Raw genomic sequence first — 20,457 nt, 5'->3', positions numbered from 1 at the left:
CATTGGTTAAGCAAGTTTTACATGTTACATATATATATATATATATATATATATATAAACAAAGTTTGATGACATAATCATGAATCCACAATAGTTAGATTTTATCTTCAAATAGTAAGACAGCTGAACAAGTTGACAAAAAGAAAGTAGAAAACTGTAAAAGTGGACAAATGAAAATGTTAACAATTAATTTGGCAGTTGTTAGCATTCCATATTTTTAACACGAACAATTTTATGTTTCTATTGTGTTATATTTTGTAGGAGAAAGGTAACTGTCCTCTCCATGTTGCTGCTCAGAGTGGACAACCATTACAAGTAGAACTTCTAGTCATTTATGGAGCTGACCCTGGTGCTTTTGATTCCAATGGGAAAACTCCTATTGATCATGCTAAGTAGGTGTAATTCATCATGCTAAGTATGTCCATGATTCCTATGGGAAAACTCAGGTTAAGTATGTCTGATTCCTGTGGGAAAACTCATGCTAAGTATGTCTGATTCCTGTGGGAAAACTCATGCTGAGTATGTCAATGGTTCCTGTGGGAAAACCCATGCTAAGTATTTCTGATTCCTGTGGGAAATTTCCAATTAATGAAGTATTTCCACATAATTCTAATTAATTATTCCAAGAAATTCAGACATTATTGTGTAACAGGGGTGGCCACTGGCTAATCACAAAAACTAGACACCCTTGTGTACAGGAAATATTTAATAGATGGTAAGAATATAACCCTGTCTATGGGACTTAGGTTATAATACCACACGTACTGGTAACAATAATTCAACTGTCAACATTTAAATCTTTATTCTTAGAGACAACAGGAACATTTCCTAATAAATAATCACAGAAATATAATAAATTTCCGAAAGTTACACAAGACAAAATGATCCAGTGCTTTCTCTCAAACAATATCAAAATTTTGTAATTTCCCTCGGTCAAATCTAACCAATCAGAAAATAGAATTAATCCCTTGTGACATAATCGTCCAATGAAACTCCTGTACCAAATCTACATCACACAGATATACGAAATGACATCACAAGACTTACATCACAACTAAACAGTCGATATGACATCACAATAGTAAAAACATGTATATAAAGTATTGATCACCTGTATTAATCTACTGTTTATGTCCATACTTTCGTAATAAATCAATACTACATATATTTTAAACTACAATTATCTGGACATGGAAAATAATAAATAATAAAATATATGTACATTGCAAATAAATAATTTCAATATATAAATGACCCTATCACAATTGCATTGAATAGAAGAGATATGGTATATTAATTCATGAGACAAAATGTCTTAGCCATTAAACATAACCAAAGGAACTGCATTTTATGATGAAAAAGAAGGGATATGGTGTATTATTTCATGAGACAAAATCACTAAAACATTTGTTAGTTACTGGCTAGTGTTTACTATCCTTCAATACAACTAAATGTTTTAGTAGGACAGCCAAAGCAATTAACAAAACCTAAACCAGAGGATGATGCTTTTATGATGGAAAAGAAAGGATTTATTCCTGACAATAAATCAAGGGTACTATTGAAATGTTACACTCAGTAGTCTGTTTTAAAATTCAAGTAATTCTTTTTGTAAATTGGCACCTGATTCTAGTATAAGAAATCCTTGAAAAAACTCTGGAATTATGTGTGCAAATAGATTGGAAAATCAAAAATAATTTATTAAATACATGTATATATGCATTTGCTAATATGATATGCTGAACTTCAGAAAAGTATTTATATGATTTAAGAAAATGCTGCATATGAAGAAAGCTATTAGAATTTAAAATGTGAATATTAGTATTACATTATTTTAATGATTTATACATTACAGAGCTGAGTTGTACATAGATTTAGCAGACAGAATATTAGAATTACACTATGAACTTACAGATAGATTGGCTTACTATGTCTGTAAGAGAAAACCAGGTAAGCCTTTGTCTATGAATAAGTTACCATACATAATAAGTCAGCAATATTTGGTATTCAGGTTCATTATAAGGAGTATATATCTAAATGACTGTATCATATTGTTATTACCCTCATTTTCATACCCCCGCTTTAAAAAAGGGGGTTATACTTTTTTACCTCTGTCTGTCTGTTCGTCAGTCCATGTGTCCATCCCATGAATACTTTATATATTCGTCACATCTTTCTCAGGAACTACATTACAAGGATTTCTGAAATTTGGTTTCAAGGTTTATATGAGTCAGCTATACTGTGTGATTCGTTTTCAGATTCATCACTCAACAACTTCCTGTTTACCTTATACTTTTAGCGGGGCGGGGGTATCAATTATGTATGATAATTTGAAAATATTTTGTATAGGTATTCATTAAATGTCTATGACGATGTTCACCTTACAGGTCTCAGTTGATCATGGCCTCAGTTTGAACAGGTGTTTTCCTTAAAAATGATTCAAATATTGCAGCAAGTAGGATATTTTTGTGTTTCATATGTTGTTCAACTTAAAATGGTCAGTTAGAGGACTTTTCAGGAAACCATTGTCTGAGTAACTAAATATGTATTGCTTTTACTTTTATTTTCTGTTTATTCTTCACTTAAACATTTTAGGAATATATTTTCCAGATCACAAGAATGGAATACATTTTATTATCCCAGAAATGGCAGACAGGTAAGTTGTGTAGAGTCAAGGTCATTTATCGACCTTCCATATAGAAAACTTAAGGACTGATTTATCCCACAGAAGGTTATTCAGCATAAAATCTGCACTTATTGGAATTTAATGTAGGAATTCACATGAACCAGTAGTTAGATACATGTTGGATAGACTATATCTTATTTGGGCTGTTCCTTAAACTCACACATGGGACCCAGGGAAAGCACTTTAAACTTTCACCTTTGGATGGGTGTTAAGAGACTTTTTTAAAGATGAAAATGTAAGAGAAATTCTAAAATTGCTGCTATAGATGGTTACCCTATTTTCGAAGTGCCTTCCCTAGATACCATGTATGTTTTAATGTAACAGCCTTGATCACAATACTGGCCAGTAATTGTAACTACGCCAGATTCATTTTCTGTCTAGAATGAAATCAACTTAAGCAACATAACAGCTGATATCAACATCAAATTCTAATAAAAAAACATGGAAAGAAAATTTCTCTACAGGACAATGTTCCTGACTTTGAACAGATATTAGACAATGAAAGGGAGATAATTCATTACAGTATATTTACCAATCTATTGAAAATTGTAAAGGAACAAAGTGCAACAAACACTATGTTCAAGGAGACATGGGGTTTCCATCAATAAAACAGCAACAAAGCAACTCTTGGCAAGGCATAATTTTAAACTCAGATGTTGCCATATAGTCTTGAGTGGCAATACAGTAAGCTTTAGATTAATCAATTAAATTGATTAACAATAACAGACATAAAAAAAAGGACAACACAAGAAAATCCAAAAAGTAATTTTGCATCATTTATTGAAAAATATTTGTGCATGTCAGATTGTCCTGCCAAGAAACAATTAAAGTTCACCACAAAATAAATTAATAAATGAAATATTCAATGTATACATGTAAAAAGGATGTAGTTCGACAAGTTGTCATGGTTGTGAAACAATGATTTCACAAAACTAAGAATATTTATATTTTACAAACATGATTTAATCCACATTTTCTAGTTTGCTATTAGTATCTTAGTAGAAAGGTTTTTTTTTACAGTAGTTTGGATTTATCAGAGTTGGCTAAACAAGCAAAGCTGAAATTACAAGCTGTGAGTTTATTTTCATTATTACAATGCTATATTGTTTCTGGCAACAAAGGTTTATATGAGTAATGCCTGGGAAGAGTTTGAAAATAGTGTGGATCAACTGGTTTTTTTTGTGAGCTATGCCTATAAAATTATGTTTGTGCATCTGTCAAACCTGTCTGGTAAGTGCTTTCACATGTACAATTCTTGCCAGATTTGAATGAAATTTATATCAAAGGTTTATATCAGCAAGCATTGAAATATCAGTAAATTTAATAGAAAATTGCATTGTCAGCACTCTGACTCCTACATTTCCTGTCTGTAAAAGTTTTATCTTAAATTCCAGATATAAGTAGTTGCATTTCATAAAAGAATACTATTTTGTCGTCGTACTTATTATCTTGAATAGTAATGAGGATTGTGGGTCAACTAGATCTGTATTTTGTATGAATAAAAAGAGATGTTGGGTTCAAGTAAATAAGATCCAGACAGTAATCCAACAATTGAGCAACCCAAAAGACATCTCGAAGTCAACATATTTCCTTTAACACCAGAGAATAACTTACAAATGAATGTAAACCTCTAAATTGCCTCGAGTGTACATGTATTAAGTTGTGAATAAATTAACTAGAGAAACTTTCCAAGATTTTCTATCTGCTCAAAGAACAACAGTACAATATTATGGTATAATAAAAGTCAACCGTCAACAAGATTTAGGTTCCTGACTACTGACATGCAATCTTAAAGGTGTCTTGGTTAAACTAGATTTTTGAGAAATCAACCATTTATCTTAATTTCAATCATTAGTTTCATTTGCAATATAAATACATGTGATATAATTGAAATTTCTACATCTGTTTCAAATATTTAAAGAAAATACACATTATTAACAACTAAAGAGGAGATTTCTATAATCCAAATGTATATCTCTTTTTAGCTGCCAAATCATTTATTTGAAGAATTAGCCATGGATGTCTATGACGAAGTGGACAGACGAGAAAATGATGAGCGTTAGTAGTATAAATTACATCTTAAAACACACACACACAAATATATAGATTCTTTTAACATCAGTTTAAAAAAGAAAAGTGTGAAATTTTTATGTTTTCTCTAAGGTGTAAAACTTTTAACCCACCATCCCTAACTTTAAGATATTATTTCCTTCATTTATCAGAAATAACCATAACCCATTATTAAAATACACCTGTGACGTAAATCTTTTGTTCAAACTCTCCATTATTTTTCAGGAATGGAGAGTTATTTTCTATTGTTCGTCTTCATTCATCCGGTTGTTTTGCCCTTTGGATATTTCCATGGGCACTTTCTTAAAAAGTGTTCACCCATGGGAATAATTCTAGAGGATGAAACGCGATACTAAGTTGAATGAAAATGAAATCTTACTAAAACGACTGATACTGGATTTTTTTAAAATTGGGATCGTAGTACTACAATGAACACTAAATATCTCATTATTAACAAACAGCTTTTATTTGCGAGTCGTAATTCCATCTTGTAAAATATAGTATTGTATTCACTAAAATTCAACAATATAATCCACAATTTGTTTTCCGATGCAAATCATGGCTGAATTTTTGTCATGGATAGTATCCAAGTGGGTAAACACGAATATTTTCCATTGAGTCCCATTCCTCTTCTGTGCATCTACAAAATATCAAATGTGTTAACTGTGTGTGAGTCAGTGAATTCTATTGTGATATTGAACACATTAACATTATTCAATAATGAAAGTAAGAGAAAATATATTTCACATAAAGATTTGATTTTAATTTTACCGTTTAAGATATCATTTCCTTGAAATATTTTGATTTTGCACAGCAAAAATCGTTTGTTGCATTTTTATATATATATATAAATTAAAAACACAAAAATTACTCGGATTGTTTTTACATTAATATTGTGGTTTAATAGAATAAAAAGTCCAAGAAACTGTAATGGTCAAAATGGCGTATTCGGTATTTTATTGGATTGTTCGTTGTTTAAAAAAATTTAAATATAGTACTTATGAATAAAATTTGAGGGGGTATGGATAACATTTGAATAAGGCTTGTATAAAATATTCGGCGGGGTTTTTTAATCAATGTTCAACAGAAACGCATAACATAATCGCATTCATTCACTGTTGTTATATTCCAGTGGCAAATATAACAGTTATATCGACAGTGCAAATAAACGGCGTTAATCTTGAAATAAATGTTTAAATGAAATTAAAAGGTAGACTGTTGTCTAATTAAGTTAAATACATATAAAACGGAATCCAGAAATGTTTTTAATCATGCGGATTTTTGTTTCTAAAACTTTTTGCTTCCTTTCGGATAATAGGAAAGAATGAAACATACTTTCAGTTTGCTTGTATTGCTATTGCTTGTGTTAAATTTTAGGCGGGGTTTTTAATCAGTTTTCAACAGAAACACGTAACATAATCGAATTCATTCACTTTTGTTATATGTCCAGTGGCAAATATAACAGTTATATCGACAGTGCAAATAAACAGCGTTAATCTTGAAATAAATGTTTAAATGAAATTAAAAGATAGACTGTTGTCCACTTAAGTTAAATACATACAAAACAGAATCCAGGATTGTTTTTATTCATGCGGATTTTTGTTTCTAAAACTTTTAGCTTCCTTTCTGATAATAGGGAAGAATGAAACATACTTTCAGTTTGCTTGTATTGCTATTTAAAAAAAATGCATACAAGTTTTGTTCGTTGTAATTAGCAAAGGGAAGACAAAATGTTGTGTTGTGCATGAAATACTGTTTTCTTGTTTTTTTCATTTTATTTCATCGATTAAAATGGCTTGAAATATAGAATCATTTTGTTTTCGATATGAGTTTAAATCGAGCACACCGTTTTTAGTTAAATAACCTATACTAGAGTGTTACATACCTGGAAATTCATTCTAGTTGTACCATTTCACTTTTCTCAGACGATTCTACATTCAATATTTATCAAACGAAAAACACATATAATCCATTAACATATATGCATAAATACTAGTTTTTTTTTTTACTCTCCCGAAATACCACTTAAAGACACAAATAAATATCCTTTTAATCCCAACACAAGAAAGACGTGCGTATCCAATGACTTTAAACATAGATCTGAATGAACTTTATTCAAGATATTTTTATAGTAATTATTCTACTGTTCATAAATACTTCGTTAAGTGAGTAGATGTCAGCTTGATCTTAAATTTTGCCTGCGGATTATTGGGTACAACACGGGGAAAATGAACAGAAAACCATTACAAACTTAAATAAAATTCTTTAAAATGATATAATCTGAAGATTCGTTTTTAATATTTTAGGTGTATTTTAAGTTAGCGAAAGTCCAAATAACTGTCTATTCCTGGGAAATAATGGGCTTTGGCCCTACGGGCCTCCGCTCCATTATTTCCCAGGAATGGACAGTTATTTGGACTTTCTCTATAACGTAATCTCACAGATTACATTATTGTTACTAAGGTGCTTTGATACATTGAAGGTAAGGGGCCATAAACAATGTGCAAACATCAATTTAGAAATAAGAATATGTGGTATGATTACAAATACAACTTTTTTTCACCTAAAGATTCCAGGACAAGGATGTAAACAAACGTTTTATGTATGACTAACTTGTTATACTTATGTTAAAATGATATTTAATATACAAAAATATGTTGGCAGAAAAGACATGCTGTAAATTCAGAAATTATTGAGAAGATTTTATTATTGCAAATAATGCGACTGGGTGAGTATCGCAGTATTAAGAAGTTGCATTCTGATATCTGATACATATATCTATATGCATATTTTCCATAAATTGCAATAATTTATCTTGCATTTATGTCCATTCTTCAAAAATCGCAATAATAAATGTACGCAATAATTTCTGAATTTACAGTATTCATTTGATGTAATTAAAAGAAGTGTCCTGGAAATTTCACGCTGGAACCATAATAAAAATTTATTCAGATTCAATATCTCTAACGGTGATATTTTATTTATAGATTGGAGTCAGTCACATGACAATTCAGCTGTTGTCAGTGATAGGCAAGGTGTTCCATTTCTACCTCTAAATCCAGATTTTTCAGCAACAAGAAATCAGGTAAGCTATGTATAATAATGTTTTAAATGATTGCTTCTATTTTTGGCTGTGTTGGGCAAAGTCCAAAACCAGCTTAATTCAGTGGTTGTCATTTGTTGCTGTGTTACATATTCGTTTTTCGTTCATTTTTTTGTACATAAATTAGGCCGTTAGATTCTCGTTTGAATTGTTTTACATTTGTCATTTTGGGGGCTTCTATAGCTGACTATACGGCATGGGCTTTGCTCATTGTTGAAGGCCGTACAGTGACCTATAGTTGTTAATTTCTGTGTCATTTGGTCTCTTGTGAAGAGTTGTCTCATTGGCAATCATACCACATCTTTTTTTTATATAGTTTAATGGTGTCAGGCAGGTGGGCAGATGGGAAAAAAATTGGTACCTTATTTTCGTAATCAACTCCTCTAAAAGTTGCAACCTAGATTGCTGAAACTTCACAGAAAATAAAATTCTGTGAAATTTCATGAATGGTCTTTGTGCATTTACCTCATTTCAAAACATGACATCATACGAATTAAAACTCAAGTTGACGGTTATTCAATTACTTGTACAATTCAAATTTAGATAAAATGGAGTTTTTGAGGTAGGTGTTGATTGATTTTTAATTTTATTCCATTAATCTCACAATTATGGATTTCAGTAGGTCAATATGTCAGCTCACTTCTTTATAGTTGTGGATTTGACGGTAAATAGTAGCCAGTGATAAAAAGTGTAAATAAAAAGTTACTAAATGCTAGGCGAAGGGGCATTAAATGTTACCATTGACTGTCCGTCCTTCCATTTGTCTGATTTTCCTTTCCACACTCTAACATAAGTTTTCCTCGTGCAAATTTTATGAAACTTATACACAATGCTATGAACCACAACAGGCAGACAGAATTCGAATTTGGGCAGTAAGTCATTTAATTTTATATAATTATGCTCCTTTTTACCTTGGAAAATTGCAAAGTTTAAGCTGGGACATTTGTGTCCTCAGACACATTCTTCTTTTAATTTCTTATTATGCATTGGTTATGCTTTCTAGATTTTAATGTTAAGTTTTTCCTATTTACAGGGTCGTCAGAAACTTGCCATATTTAATGCCAGAGAATTTAATCCAGAGAATTTAATGTTAAGTTTCTCCTATTTACAGGGTCGTCAGAAACTTGCCATATTTAATGCCAGAGAATTTAATCCAGAGAATTTAATGTTAAGTTTTTCCTATTTACAGGGTCGTCAGAAACTTGCCATATTTAATGCCAGAGAATTTAATGTTAAGTTTTTCCTATTTACTTGGTCGTCAGAAACTTGCCATATTTAATGCCAGAGAATTTAATGTTAAGTTTTTCCTATTTACAGGGTCGTCAGAAACTTGCCATATTTAATGCCAGAGAATTTAATGTTAAGTTTTTCCTATTTACAGGGTCGTCAGAAACTTGCCATATTTAATGCCAGAGAATTTAATGTTAAGTTTTTCCTATTTACAGAGTTGTCAGAAACTTGCCAGATTTAGTACCAGAGAATTTAATGTTAAATTTTTCTTATTTATAGGGTCATCAGAAACTTGCCAGATTTAATGTCAGAGAGTTGAGAATTTAATCTTAATTTTTTCTTATTTACAGGGTCGCCAGAAACTTGCCAGATTTAATACCAGAGAATTTAATATTAAGTTTTTCTTATTTACAGGGTCGTCAGAAACTTGCCAGATTTAATGCCAGAGAGTTTAATGTTAAGTTTTTCCTATTTACAGGGTCGACAGAAACTTGCCAGATTTAATGCCACAGAATTTATTGTATAGTTTTTCTTATTTACAGGGTCGTCAGAAACTTGCCAGATTTAATGCCAGAAAATTTAATATTAAATTTCTCTTATCTATAGGGTCGTCAGAAACTTGCCAGATTTAATGCCAGAGAGTTTACTACCCTTGTGATAGATATTTTAAGTGATGCCAAAAGAAGACAAACAGGAGCCATGTCTCCATCACAAACCCCTAAAGAACAAGGTAAGGCTTCATGACAAACTCTACAGAATAAGGTAAGTTTCAAGTAAACTGCTGGAACAAGGTTCAGCTGTATAACATGCTCACTAAAATAAGCTTGAAAATAAGAAAATGAAGTTAGGTGTTTAAACTTTTATATGAACAGGATAATAAATATCCATTCCAAACTCCTAAAGAATGAGGTAAGACTTCAAACAAACTCTTTGATTTTATGCAAATGGTTACAAGTATTTCTATATATTCTTTTATTGTTATTGCCATTCAAAAGGTGATAGGTAGTAATTTTTGAGCTGCTAAAAAATGTTCAAATTTTAAGTTTTTGAATTATTTCTTCTAAAATGGTGTTTTATCTATGCATGCTGCAAAACTTTATTTGAATTAATCTCTGAAATACTTTGTGAAATGTACTTTAGGCTTGATTGTGTTCTTAAGTTTTAATGGAGGAATAAGAGCAATATTTCAAACGATCAATGATTTTAGATTATCACCCATGGAAACTTATTAGCAATGTATTGTAATATCACATTTATTCTACTAAATATAACATGGTTTAATTTAAACTGATGTCTTATTCTTATGAATTTAGAATATTTTTTAAAAGAAAAGTTTTATGAAAGCTTAGTTTTGACATTTTTTTAGCAATTTATTAATTACTACCTATCACCTTTCAAAAAACAATTACAATAAAAGAATGTATAGAATTTCTTATAAACATTTTATTCATGTTCATAATATCAATGAAGTGGAATTAAAGTCTTATAGGATTGTAAGTATATGCTTTATTTTATCACCTTGCACTTTCACGACTTGACTGTGGTTTTCTACAGCAGTTTGTTCCAATTTCTGACCAGTTGAACAGTTTGGCCTGTTAAAACAAATTGCAATTTGGTCAGAATTTTGAATAAACTGCATTAGGTTGAGAGCAACACTTACAGTCAAGTCACAGTAATTAGTTTTTTCAGAAAATAGACTTTGCCCTCTTCCCATTTTCTCTTCACAATTGAGTAAATTATATTAAAATTTCCACTCTATTATTTGATTAGGGATCAACATTCACAATATTAGTAGGAATTTCTCAACGAAGGTCAAGGTTGTTGTTTTCCTAGTTATTCCTCTTGAATAATGCAAAAATAAACAGATTTGAGGTGTTTTTCTTTCACATCTGCAATTGAATTTAACAAAGTTAGACATGAATCAGTCGGAAAGCAAGCCCTTAGAAACGACCATTGTTGCTACTTTCTTAAGACAACAATGGGACTGATATTAAAACCCGCCATTCTGAAATTGCGTTAATTTCGCGGAAAAAATAATTTGGCGCCAATTTGGATTTTTTTCTTTTTTCTGTTTCTTACTTGCCATTAGGGTCAGAAATAGATTTCTTTCGATTTTTCAAGCATGGTTCTTATTATCAAAGAAAATAATACTTAAACATGTTATAAATTGTCCGTCTTTTAAAAATAACGTAATGCCTTTGATCATTGTTTAAGAATTATGCGAAATTGTCTGTTATTTTTTTCTTCTTTTTTTTCCAGATAAACAAAGAATATACAAACTATATAAAAAATTAATAATAAGTATCTCAAAGTTTAAACAAAAATCAAGTCTAACGCTCTATCACCCCTTAGGAAACCCCGTTCGAACTAAATTCCAAACAAAAGGGTCTATTTGAGTATTTCACTGAGACTGAGTTCTGAAAAGTGATAAAATGTGTTTCGCTAATTCAGTTTTTTGCACATGTCTTTAGTATCAAAATATATTCAATAAAATTATTTTAATAATATCCTCATGTAAATAACAGCATATGGTGCTTAATATAATAATAGTTTGATCATGAGAGTGTCAAACAAAGGGACGTAACTCGTAAATTACTATCGGCCCGCTTCGTCAGAAATATCTACACATCGAAGTGGCACATTTGCGTATTACAGCGTATTAAGTGGCACAAATTTGACATATCATTGTCAGAGTTATGTTACATAACACAATTTAAATTCAGCATAGCTTCCCGAGAAGTTAAGAAAGAAAATTACGATTTTAATTTCCAGTGACCGATTTTTTTGGTCAACACTATGAAGACACATTTTGAGAGAAAAAATTAGTTTAATCCATAAATGAGTGGATCAATATATTTCTTATATACTCAAGAATGTTCACTTAAAAGCAAATTAGTTTTAATTCATGCAAAAAACTACAAATTCCAAAAAACGGGCTTCACTTTTTTTGGTAAAAAAATGCCCATATATGGTAATCACATGACTTCCATTGTTGCTTTAAGAAATGGGGTCAAACCAGGGTCAGCTTTCCGACTGAATGTTAATATTCTGGCGTCATTACAGCTTTTCTATAAAAGGATGCAAGGCAAACCTTTGATCAACTTGCTTGCTATGTTTGTTTGGATGTTTGTAAACAATAGGTAGGTAGTCTATTTCAGTCTGTTTACTATATACTGGAATTTGATTGGACAATAAACATTAACTTCATTTAAATGTTAAGTTTCACATTGTATGTCAATTTTTATTGTCCAATCAAATACCAGAATACCAGTATATATTAAACAGACTGAAACTCTGCCTACCCTTTTGTTTACAAACATCCAAGCAAACATAGCAAGCAAGTTGATCAAAGGTTTGCTTTGCATGCTTTTATAGAAAAACTGTAACAGTTTTTTAGTTGATAAGTTTTTAGTTCTTCAATCTGGTCCATTTTAGAATAAGTACTTTTGTTGGGTTAATGATATTTGTATATACAGATATACATGTAGTTGCATTTGTATCCATTCATCTCAATTGTGTGCTCATTACAAGACTTTATTTAATCATGGTCTACTGAATTCCAAATGTTTAGCAAAGTTGAGACATAGTCAAACTAATACATGTAATATGACTAAGCCTTACTGTCCAGGTGTTATTATTTCGCTTTTAAAAAAAATCATTTTTTGTCATAAAGAACATCTTTACCAATCATCTTATTGGGTGAGACCCTGTTGGGTTTTTTGTTATCAGTGGGTCAGTAGGTCAAGGTCACTGTGCCTATTGATAAATTGTTGCTCAGGAAAATTTGTGTCCAAACAAAATCTTTTTGCCATGAATCAGATATTCAATTAATAGACTGGATTTATGAAAATTTTTGGTATGGTCATAATACTTTTAATCAACTCCAATTGTTACCAAACCTGTTTCTTGGAATTAGCCTTATTGATTTTGAGGTCAACAGATCAAGGAGAAGGTCCATTCTGTTGTGTTAGAAACTCTATGGACAGAACACAACTGTTATGGATAGAATTTAAGATCAAAATTTTTTTTTCAGTTTTTCACTCTGTAGATCAAAGTGAAATTAAAATTCTGAGCCTTTAACATGTCATATCATTATGTAAACAAGACATTTCTGAGTGTTCAGGGACCACATTTGTTTATACATTATATAATTTACATTACTGTCAAAGTATTTTTATTCGTGGGTATCAATTTTTGTGGTTTGAGCAAAATTTATATGTTCGTGGGTTCTTAAGTTCATGGATTTTAATTTTTTGAAAGAAAAACAAATCTGGTGAAGAATTTGAATCCATCTGAAAGGAATACTTGTGAAAATAATCATATGAAATTGAGAATGGAAATGGGGAATATGTCAAAGAGACAACAACCCGACCAAAGAGCAGACAACAGCTGAAGGCCACCAATGGGTCTTCAACGCAGCGAGAAAATCCCGCACCCGGAGGTGGTCCTCAGCTGGCCCCTAGATAAAATTGTGTACTAGTTCAGTGAAAATGGACGTCACACTAAACTCCAAAACATATAAATGAACTAAAATTAAAAAACATACAAGACTAACAAAGGCCAGAGGCTCCTGACTTGGGACAGGCGCAAAAATGCGGCGGGGTTAAACATGTTTTGTGAGATCTCAACCCTCCCCTATACCTCTAGCCAATGTGGAATAAAGAAACGCATATCAATACGCACAGTAAAACTCAGTTTAAAAGAAGTCCGAGTCCGATGTCAGAATAGGTAACAAAAGAAACTAAGCAAAATGACAATGATATGTTGTTTTATGATAATTTGTGGGACATTGCAAAATAAGGTGTTCATCTTCCCTTACTTGTTCGTCTTTCATTACATTCATCAAACTTTTGATAAAATAATTGCTCTCAGAAATAAGCTGATTAATCTATCCTTACAAATGATCTTGATTAAAGGAAATTGCAAAGTAAACATTTAAATAGTGGCACATGTGTGTAATCAGAAGTGATGACACTGATTAACCCGAGATCGATTGATCAACAGATTAGGTTCACCAAAGGTGTTAATTGGGCCATAAACATGTCACTCAAAGGAAAAGGTGACATACAAAAATGTTACAAATGTACTTTGAATTGTATAAATAAATCTTATGAAATAAAAAAGCAAGCCCAATATAACTTTTTTTTCGTATGAGAATTATCATGATTATGAGGAGATAAAATGAACCCTTCATCATTGCATATCATCACCAAAAGTATGACTTTTATCGATCACAACTAATTTTTTATGAGAATTAAAAGGTTAAAAGTCGTACAGTTTAGTTTTTTTAAAGATCAAATGGGTAAAATCCTGTCTGAAGATGTATATATAGTTTATAGTGCGTCTGCTGATATTCAATGTATTTTCTAGATCATATGCCAGTATCCATGTAATCAAACCTATGGTAATAGGGATCTTTCCATGTCTTGATTTCGTTGGACACTTAAATTCGTGGATAAAGCCATCCACGAAAACCCCGAAAAATTGGTACCCCACGAATAAAAGTACTTTCACAGTATATGAAATTAACTTTTTATAGGAACGCAAAAATTAAAAAATTTTTGGTCATATATTGGTATCACGTTGTCATCGTCGTCGTCGTCCGAAGACAGATGGTACCAGCTTTAGTATAAGTAAATAGAAATCAATAAAATTTTAACACAAGGTTTATAACCACTAAAGCAAGGTTGGGATTGATTTTGGAGGTTATGGTCCCAACTGTATAGGAATTAGGGGCCAAAAAGGTGCCCAAATAAGCATTTTTGTAGTTTCCAGACAATAACTTGTGTTAAAGTGTATGAATCTCTCTGAAATTATACCACAAGTTTCCATACTACAAAGGGATGGTTAGGATTGACTTTGGGGGGTTATGGCTCAAACCAATTAGTAATTAGGGGCAAAAAAAGGGGGAAAACAAGGTTTTTTTCTGGTTAAAGGACAATTGAGACAATTTAAAAGCAGTGTAAGGAAGGTAATCCAAATCAATTAAAAGAACACTGTTTGATTACCTCCCTTACACTGCTTGTAAATTATGTATTAAGAAATGATGATTGTCTTGAGGTGATTAGCTGTCAATTTATTTTTAGCAGTTACTATTAATTAATATTAATTTTAGCCATGACTATGTATGTCATTTTATATTTTAAAACTTTTATGATGTATTTAAATGGGTAATCATGGTTGCAAACTCCATTAGAAATTTGAATTGAGATACTGACCATATCTTGAGGGAAAGATTTTTTTCTGGAATAAGGGAAAGGGGGGGAGGTGAAAAAAATTGGAGGGTGGGACAATTTTTCTCATTTCAGATTTCAGAAATTAAAAGAAAATTTCTTCAAATATTTTTTTTTAGGGGTTAATATTCAACAGCATAGTGTATTGCACAAAAGCAAAAAACCGGGGTAAAATTTTTTTTTTGGGGGGGGGGTCAATTCGCAACAGCATAGTGTATTGCACAAAAGCAAAAAATTGAATATAAATTCAAATCATATAACCAATTTGAAGTTCTTTGACTACAGTTATTCTGTGTCAGAAACCTATTATGTGTCAAAAATTTAGTTACAATCCAAATTCAAACCTGTATCAAGCGTGAATATTGTGCCCATTTTTCAGGGTTGGACATCTGCAGTCGTATCCAGCTGCGCTCAGCGAAGCAATTTATTCATATTTGTGCCTCAAAACATCAAGTGGCAACTATCAAACTGAATTCTCATTTTACTTATAAAACATAATACAGACTGGTTGTAGATGTAATTTGATGATTTATTGAAATATGATGATCACCTTTATGGTTTAAAGGCTTCAGTGATAAATACCTAATTTATGTGATCAAAACATTGATTATCCTGTTATAAAACACTAAAACATTAAATAAATTAATAATTTATAATATCCATAGTCCAGTGTTCTTTTTCAAATAAAGTATATGCTTCAACCCAGCCTGAGTTGACCACTTAAACTAGTTCATTTTATTATTATAAATAGTCTTTTCTAATTTGATTGATTTAATTTTTTCTATAAAAAAAATGTATTTTAAATTTATGATTAATTTTTTTTTTTTTAAAGTTTTTAAAGTTCTGTTGAAGAATCAATAGTTTCAAAGACAAAATGAAAAATATAAAAACTTACAATAGAATAACTGTTTAATAATAAAATTATGAGAATGGAAATGGGGAATATGTCAAAGAGACAACAACCCGACCAAAGAGCACATAAGTTCTCTATGTTTGGAAGTTTGAAAAGATAAACATCAGTACCCCTTTTAATTTATTTGACGGCTATCAGAATATTTTTTTAAAGTAATGAATATTGATTGGTCAGTAACTTTTAAAAAGATGCCAGGAGAATTAAATTTCTAAAAAAGGTTTATTTTTATATCTTATATTCACTTGTAACAAATTGTTGATTTTTTTTAACTCAGAATGAAAAATTTAAAAATTGCCTATTGGAAGTTATTAGACAAAAAATGTTAGATAGTGTCAAACATTGGAATTTCATACAATTTGAATTGAAAAAAATCATAAAAGATACTACTAGGCTTATAATTTTGTATGTCAGATGCATATTTCATCTACAAAAGACTCATCGGTGATGCTTGCATAAAAAAGTTTTAAGACCAAATAAAACAATTACAAAAGTTTACCTTAGCAAACCTTGGAGAAAAATATTCTGACTAACATACAAATATATCGAGTAAATAAAAATGGAGACTGCTTTCCTAACTCCTTGTCTTATACAGAGATGGTGCAGAGTGATTGATGAGTATGATTTGATAGCAATATAAATATGAAATATAATTATAAACTATAAACATAATAATTTAGTGTATAATTTTAAACCACATATACTTTTGATACATGATAGGCCTAAACTTTTGTCCTTAGGTTTTTACATGGTTGATTGATGACAAAAGAGATCAGTGATTTTATCAAATGTTTTGTAGTAAATCTACAACTTGTTAATATTGGGGTAAAAATATTAAACTATAGTTTGAATGTAAATCTATGATTGTATTACTAGTTAGGATTAGGTCTTGGTTTTTTGTGTCCTTGGGTTATATACCCACAATAAATCAATTACTGTTTTTGATGAGGATATCTGGTTTTATTGAGCTTTGAAAAACTGATATCTCTGAGGCAAACAAATATCTACCAACAAAATAATTGTTTTATTCCATATGCTGAGAGAAAACAATGCATTTAATGACATTTTTTTACCTAAACTAATTGCACATCAAACATATTAGCATAGTTATAGATGTTAAACATGGTTAAACATATGGTGTTAACCACAGTAAATATACTGTTTTATTCTAAATCTAATTCATATCGAAAAAACATCTAAAATAATACAATTATGGAATAACTCCTCTTTTTTGACAACTACAATGTAATAATATTGACATAATTTAACAAACATGAAGAATTTTTGCATTGAGTTGATACTTATTACTGTTGGTATGATTTAGTACTGGTTACAAGTAAAAAGATAGATATCAAGACATAAGTTATTGATTTTAAATATAAGTGTTGACTGGGTGTAATTTAGTTACAAAAAGATAAGTATTAAAGATCTCACTGTTGACTGGGTGTAATTGAGTTACAAAAAGATTTGTAAATCTCAGTGAAGACTGGGTGTTGCAAAAATATTTGTATTAAAGATCTCACTGTTGACTGGGTGTTGCAAAAATATTTGTATTAAAGATCTCACGGTTGACTGGGTGTTGCAAAAGTATTTGTATTAAAGATCTCACTGTTGACTGGGTGTTGCAAAAATATTTGTATTAAAGATCTCACTGTTGACTTGGTGTGGCAAAAATATTTGTATTAAAATCTCACGGTTGACTGGGTATTGCAAAAATATTTGTATTAAAGATCTCACGGTTGACTGGGTGTTGCAAAAGTATTTGTATTAAAGATCTCACTGTTGACTGGGTGTTGCAAAAGTATTTGCATTGAAATCTCACGGTTGACTGGGTGTTGCAAAAATATTTGTATTAAAGATCTCACGGTTGACTGGGTGTTGCAAAAGTATTTGTATTAAAGATCTCACGGTTGACTGGGTGTTGCAGAAATATTTGTATTAAAGATCTCACGGTTGACTGGGTGTTGCAAAAGCATTTGTATTAAAGATCTCACGGTTGACTGGGTGTTGCAAAAATATTTGTATTAAAGATCTCACGGTTGACTGGATGTCGCAAAAGTATTTGTATTAAAAATCTCACGGTTGACTAGGTGTTGCAAAAGTATTTGTATTCAAGATCTCACGGTTGACTGAGTGTTGCAAAAATATTTGTATTAAAGATCTCACGGTTGACTGGGTGTAATTGAGTTACAAAAAGATTGCTATTAAATCTTAAGTGTTGACTGGGTATTTAAGTTACAAAAAAAATGGTATTAAATCCTTGTGTAGACTGGGTGTAATTAAGTTATAAAAAGAGATTGATATTAAATATCAGCTTTGATGGAATGCATTTAGATTAAAAAAAGATTGGTATTAAATCTCACTGTTGACTGGGTGCAATTGAGTTACAAAGAAATTGGTATATAATCTCAGTGTTTACTGAGTGTTAAATTTACAAAAAGATAAGTATTAAATCTCAGCGTTGACAGGGTGTAATTAAGTTTCAAAAAGCTAAGTATTAAATCTCAGCGTTGACAGGGTGTAATTTAGTTTCAAAAAGATAAGTATTAAATCTCAGCATTGACAGGGTGTAATTAAGTTTCAAAAAGATAAGTATTAAATCTCAGCGTTGACAGGGTGTAATCAGTTTCAAAAAGATAAGTATTAAGTCTCAGTGTTGACAGGGTGTAATTAAGTAACAAGAAGATAAGTATTAAATCTCAGCATTGACAGGGTGTAATTAAGTTTCAAAAAGATAAGTATTAAATCTCAGCATTGACAGGGTGTAGTTAAGTTACAATGTGATTAATAGTGTCCTGTTACAGATGTTGATTTTTGTGGAGTTTTTACCTGTTTGTTTATTTGTCAATTGAACAGGTAAATGAATATTTTTTTTATTAATAGGAGGAAACTGAATCATTTATTGTATGACAAACTTTCTTTGTGTAAATAATAAGGTTGTAGATATATAATACTTGTAAACCATTGATACTAGATAGCCATGTGTATAACATTTAATTTAAATGGAGGAGTGTAGTAATAGGAAATGTGGTGTATAACATGTAAAGTTACATCGCCTGTCTCACCTTTATATGGTAAGCTTACTGTAAAAAAATTGGATATTTTAAGGGCCAAAGATTGATATTATTTTCACAATATGAAAGAAGCTCTATTAAAAAAGTTCATGTTTTTTTTTCAACATTGGTTTCCAGAAAACTTTATTGATACTTTAACCATGTTAACTTTCAAAGAATGATTAATTCATTTAAAATGACATTGCTACTCATAATCACCTTTCGGGCTAACAACTTAAAGAGTTAAAAAAAATTCAGTTACAGCAATTATTACCAGTGTAATTTTGAAGATAAAGTCATATAAAAATGTTTTTGTGTTTAGTTTATTTTGCACTTCATACCTATCTATTAAGATAAGTCATTTGCAATGGATTTTTATACGACCGCAAAAAAAATTTTGTGGTCGTATATTGGTATGACGTTGGCATCGTCGTCGTCGTCCGAGGACACATTGGTTTTCGCACTCTAACTTTAGTTTAAGTGAATGGATCTTTATGAAATTTTACTGTAAGGTTCAATACCACAAAAGGAAGGTTGGGATTGATTTTGGGGGTTATGGTACCAACAGTTAAGGAATTAGGGGCCAAAAAGGGGCCAAAATTAAGCATTTTTGTAACTTCCAGACATAACTTGTGTGTTAGTTTATGGGTCTCTCTGACATTGTACCACAGGGTTCCATATCACAAAGGGAATGCTGGGATTGATTTTGGGGGTAATTGCCTCAAAATTTTGGGAATTAGGGGCCAAAAAAGGGAAAAAAACAAGCATTTTTCTAGTTTAATGACAATAACTTGTGTGTAAGTGTATAGATCTTTCTGAAATTGTACTGCAAGGTTCCATATCACAAATTAAAGGAAAAGCTTGAATTGAGTTTATGGGCAATTGCCCAAAACGTTTAGGAATAAGGGGCCAAAAATAAGCATTTTTCTAGTTTCCAGACAATAACTTGTGTTCAAGTGTATGGATCTCTCTGAAATTGTACTGCAAGGTACCATACTACAAATGGAAGGCTGGGATTGATTTTGGGGGTAATTGCCTCCAAATTTTAACAATTAGGGGCCAAAAAGAGGCAAAAATCAAGCATTTTTCTAGTTTCAGGACTATAACTTGTGTGTAAGTATATGGATCTTTATGAAATTGTACTACAAGGTTCCATATCTCAAAGGGAATGCTGG

General features: G+C 30.9%; 1 protein-coding gene across 2 annotated transcripts in view; it reads left to right on the top strand.

The window, feature by feature from the left end:
- LOC127736774 (ARF GTPase-activating protein GIT2-like) overlaps window positions 1–20,457 on the top strand; it is a 56,144-nt gene that overhangs the window by 21,872 nt on the left and 13,815 nt on the right. Inside the window, exons 6-12 of one of the 2 annotated variants that reach the window (XM_052247365.1) lie at window positions 262–392; window positions 1,853–1,947; window positions 2,608–2,653; window positions 3,704–3,755; window positions 4,669–4,741; window positions 7,741–7,838; window positions 9,693–9,816. In XM_052247365.1, the coding sequence (XP_052103325.1) occupies window positions 262–392; window positions 1,853–1,947; window positions 2,608–2,653; window positions 3,704–3,755; window positions 4,669–4,741; window positions 7,741–7,838; window positions 9,693–9,816 (619 nt within the window). Of the gene's footprint in view, window positions 1–261; window positions 393–1,852; window positions 1,948–2,592; window positions 2,654–3,703; window positions 3,756–4,668; window positions 4,742–7,740; window positions 7,839–9,692; window positions 9,817–20,457 lie in introns of both variants that reach the window. The other variant, XM_052247364.1, reaches the window with a different exon arrangement.

Source organism: Mytilus californianus, unplaced genomic scaffold, assembly GCF_021869535.1.
Source record: "Mytilus californianus isolate M0D057914Y unplaced genomic scaffold, xbMytCali1.0.p SCAF_36, whole genome shotgun sequence".
NCBI lineage: Eukaryota > Metazoa > Mollusca > Bivalvia > Mytilida > Mytilidae > Mytilus > Mytilus californianus.
The sequence above is the reverse complement of the archived record's forward strand: the minus strand, read 5'-3'. Positions and strand labels throughout refer to the sequence as shown.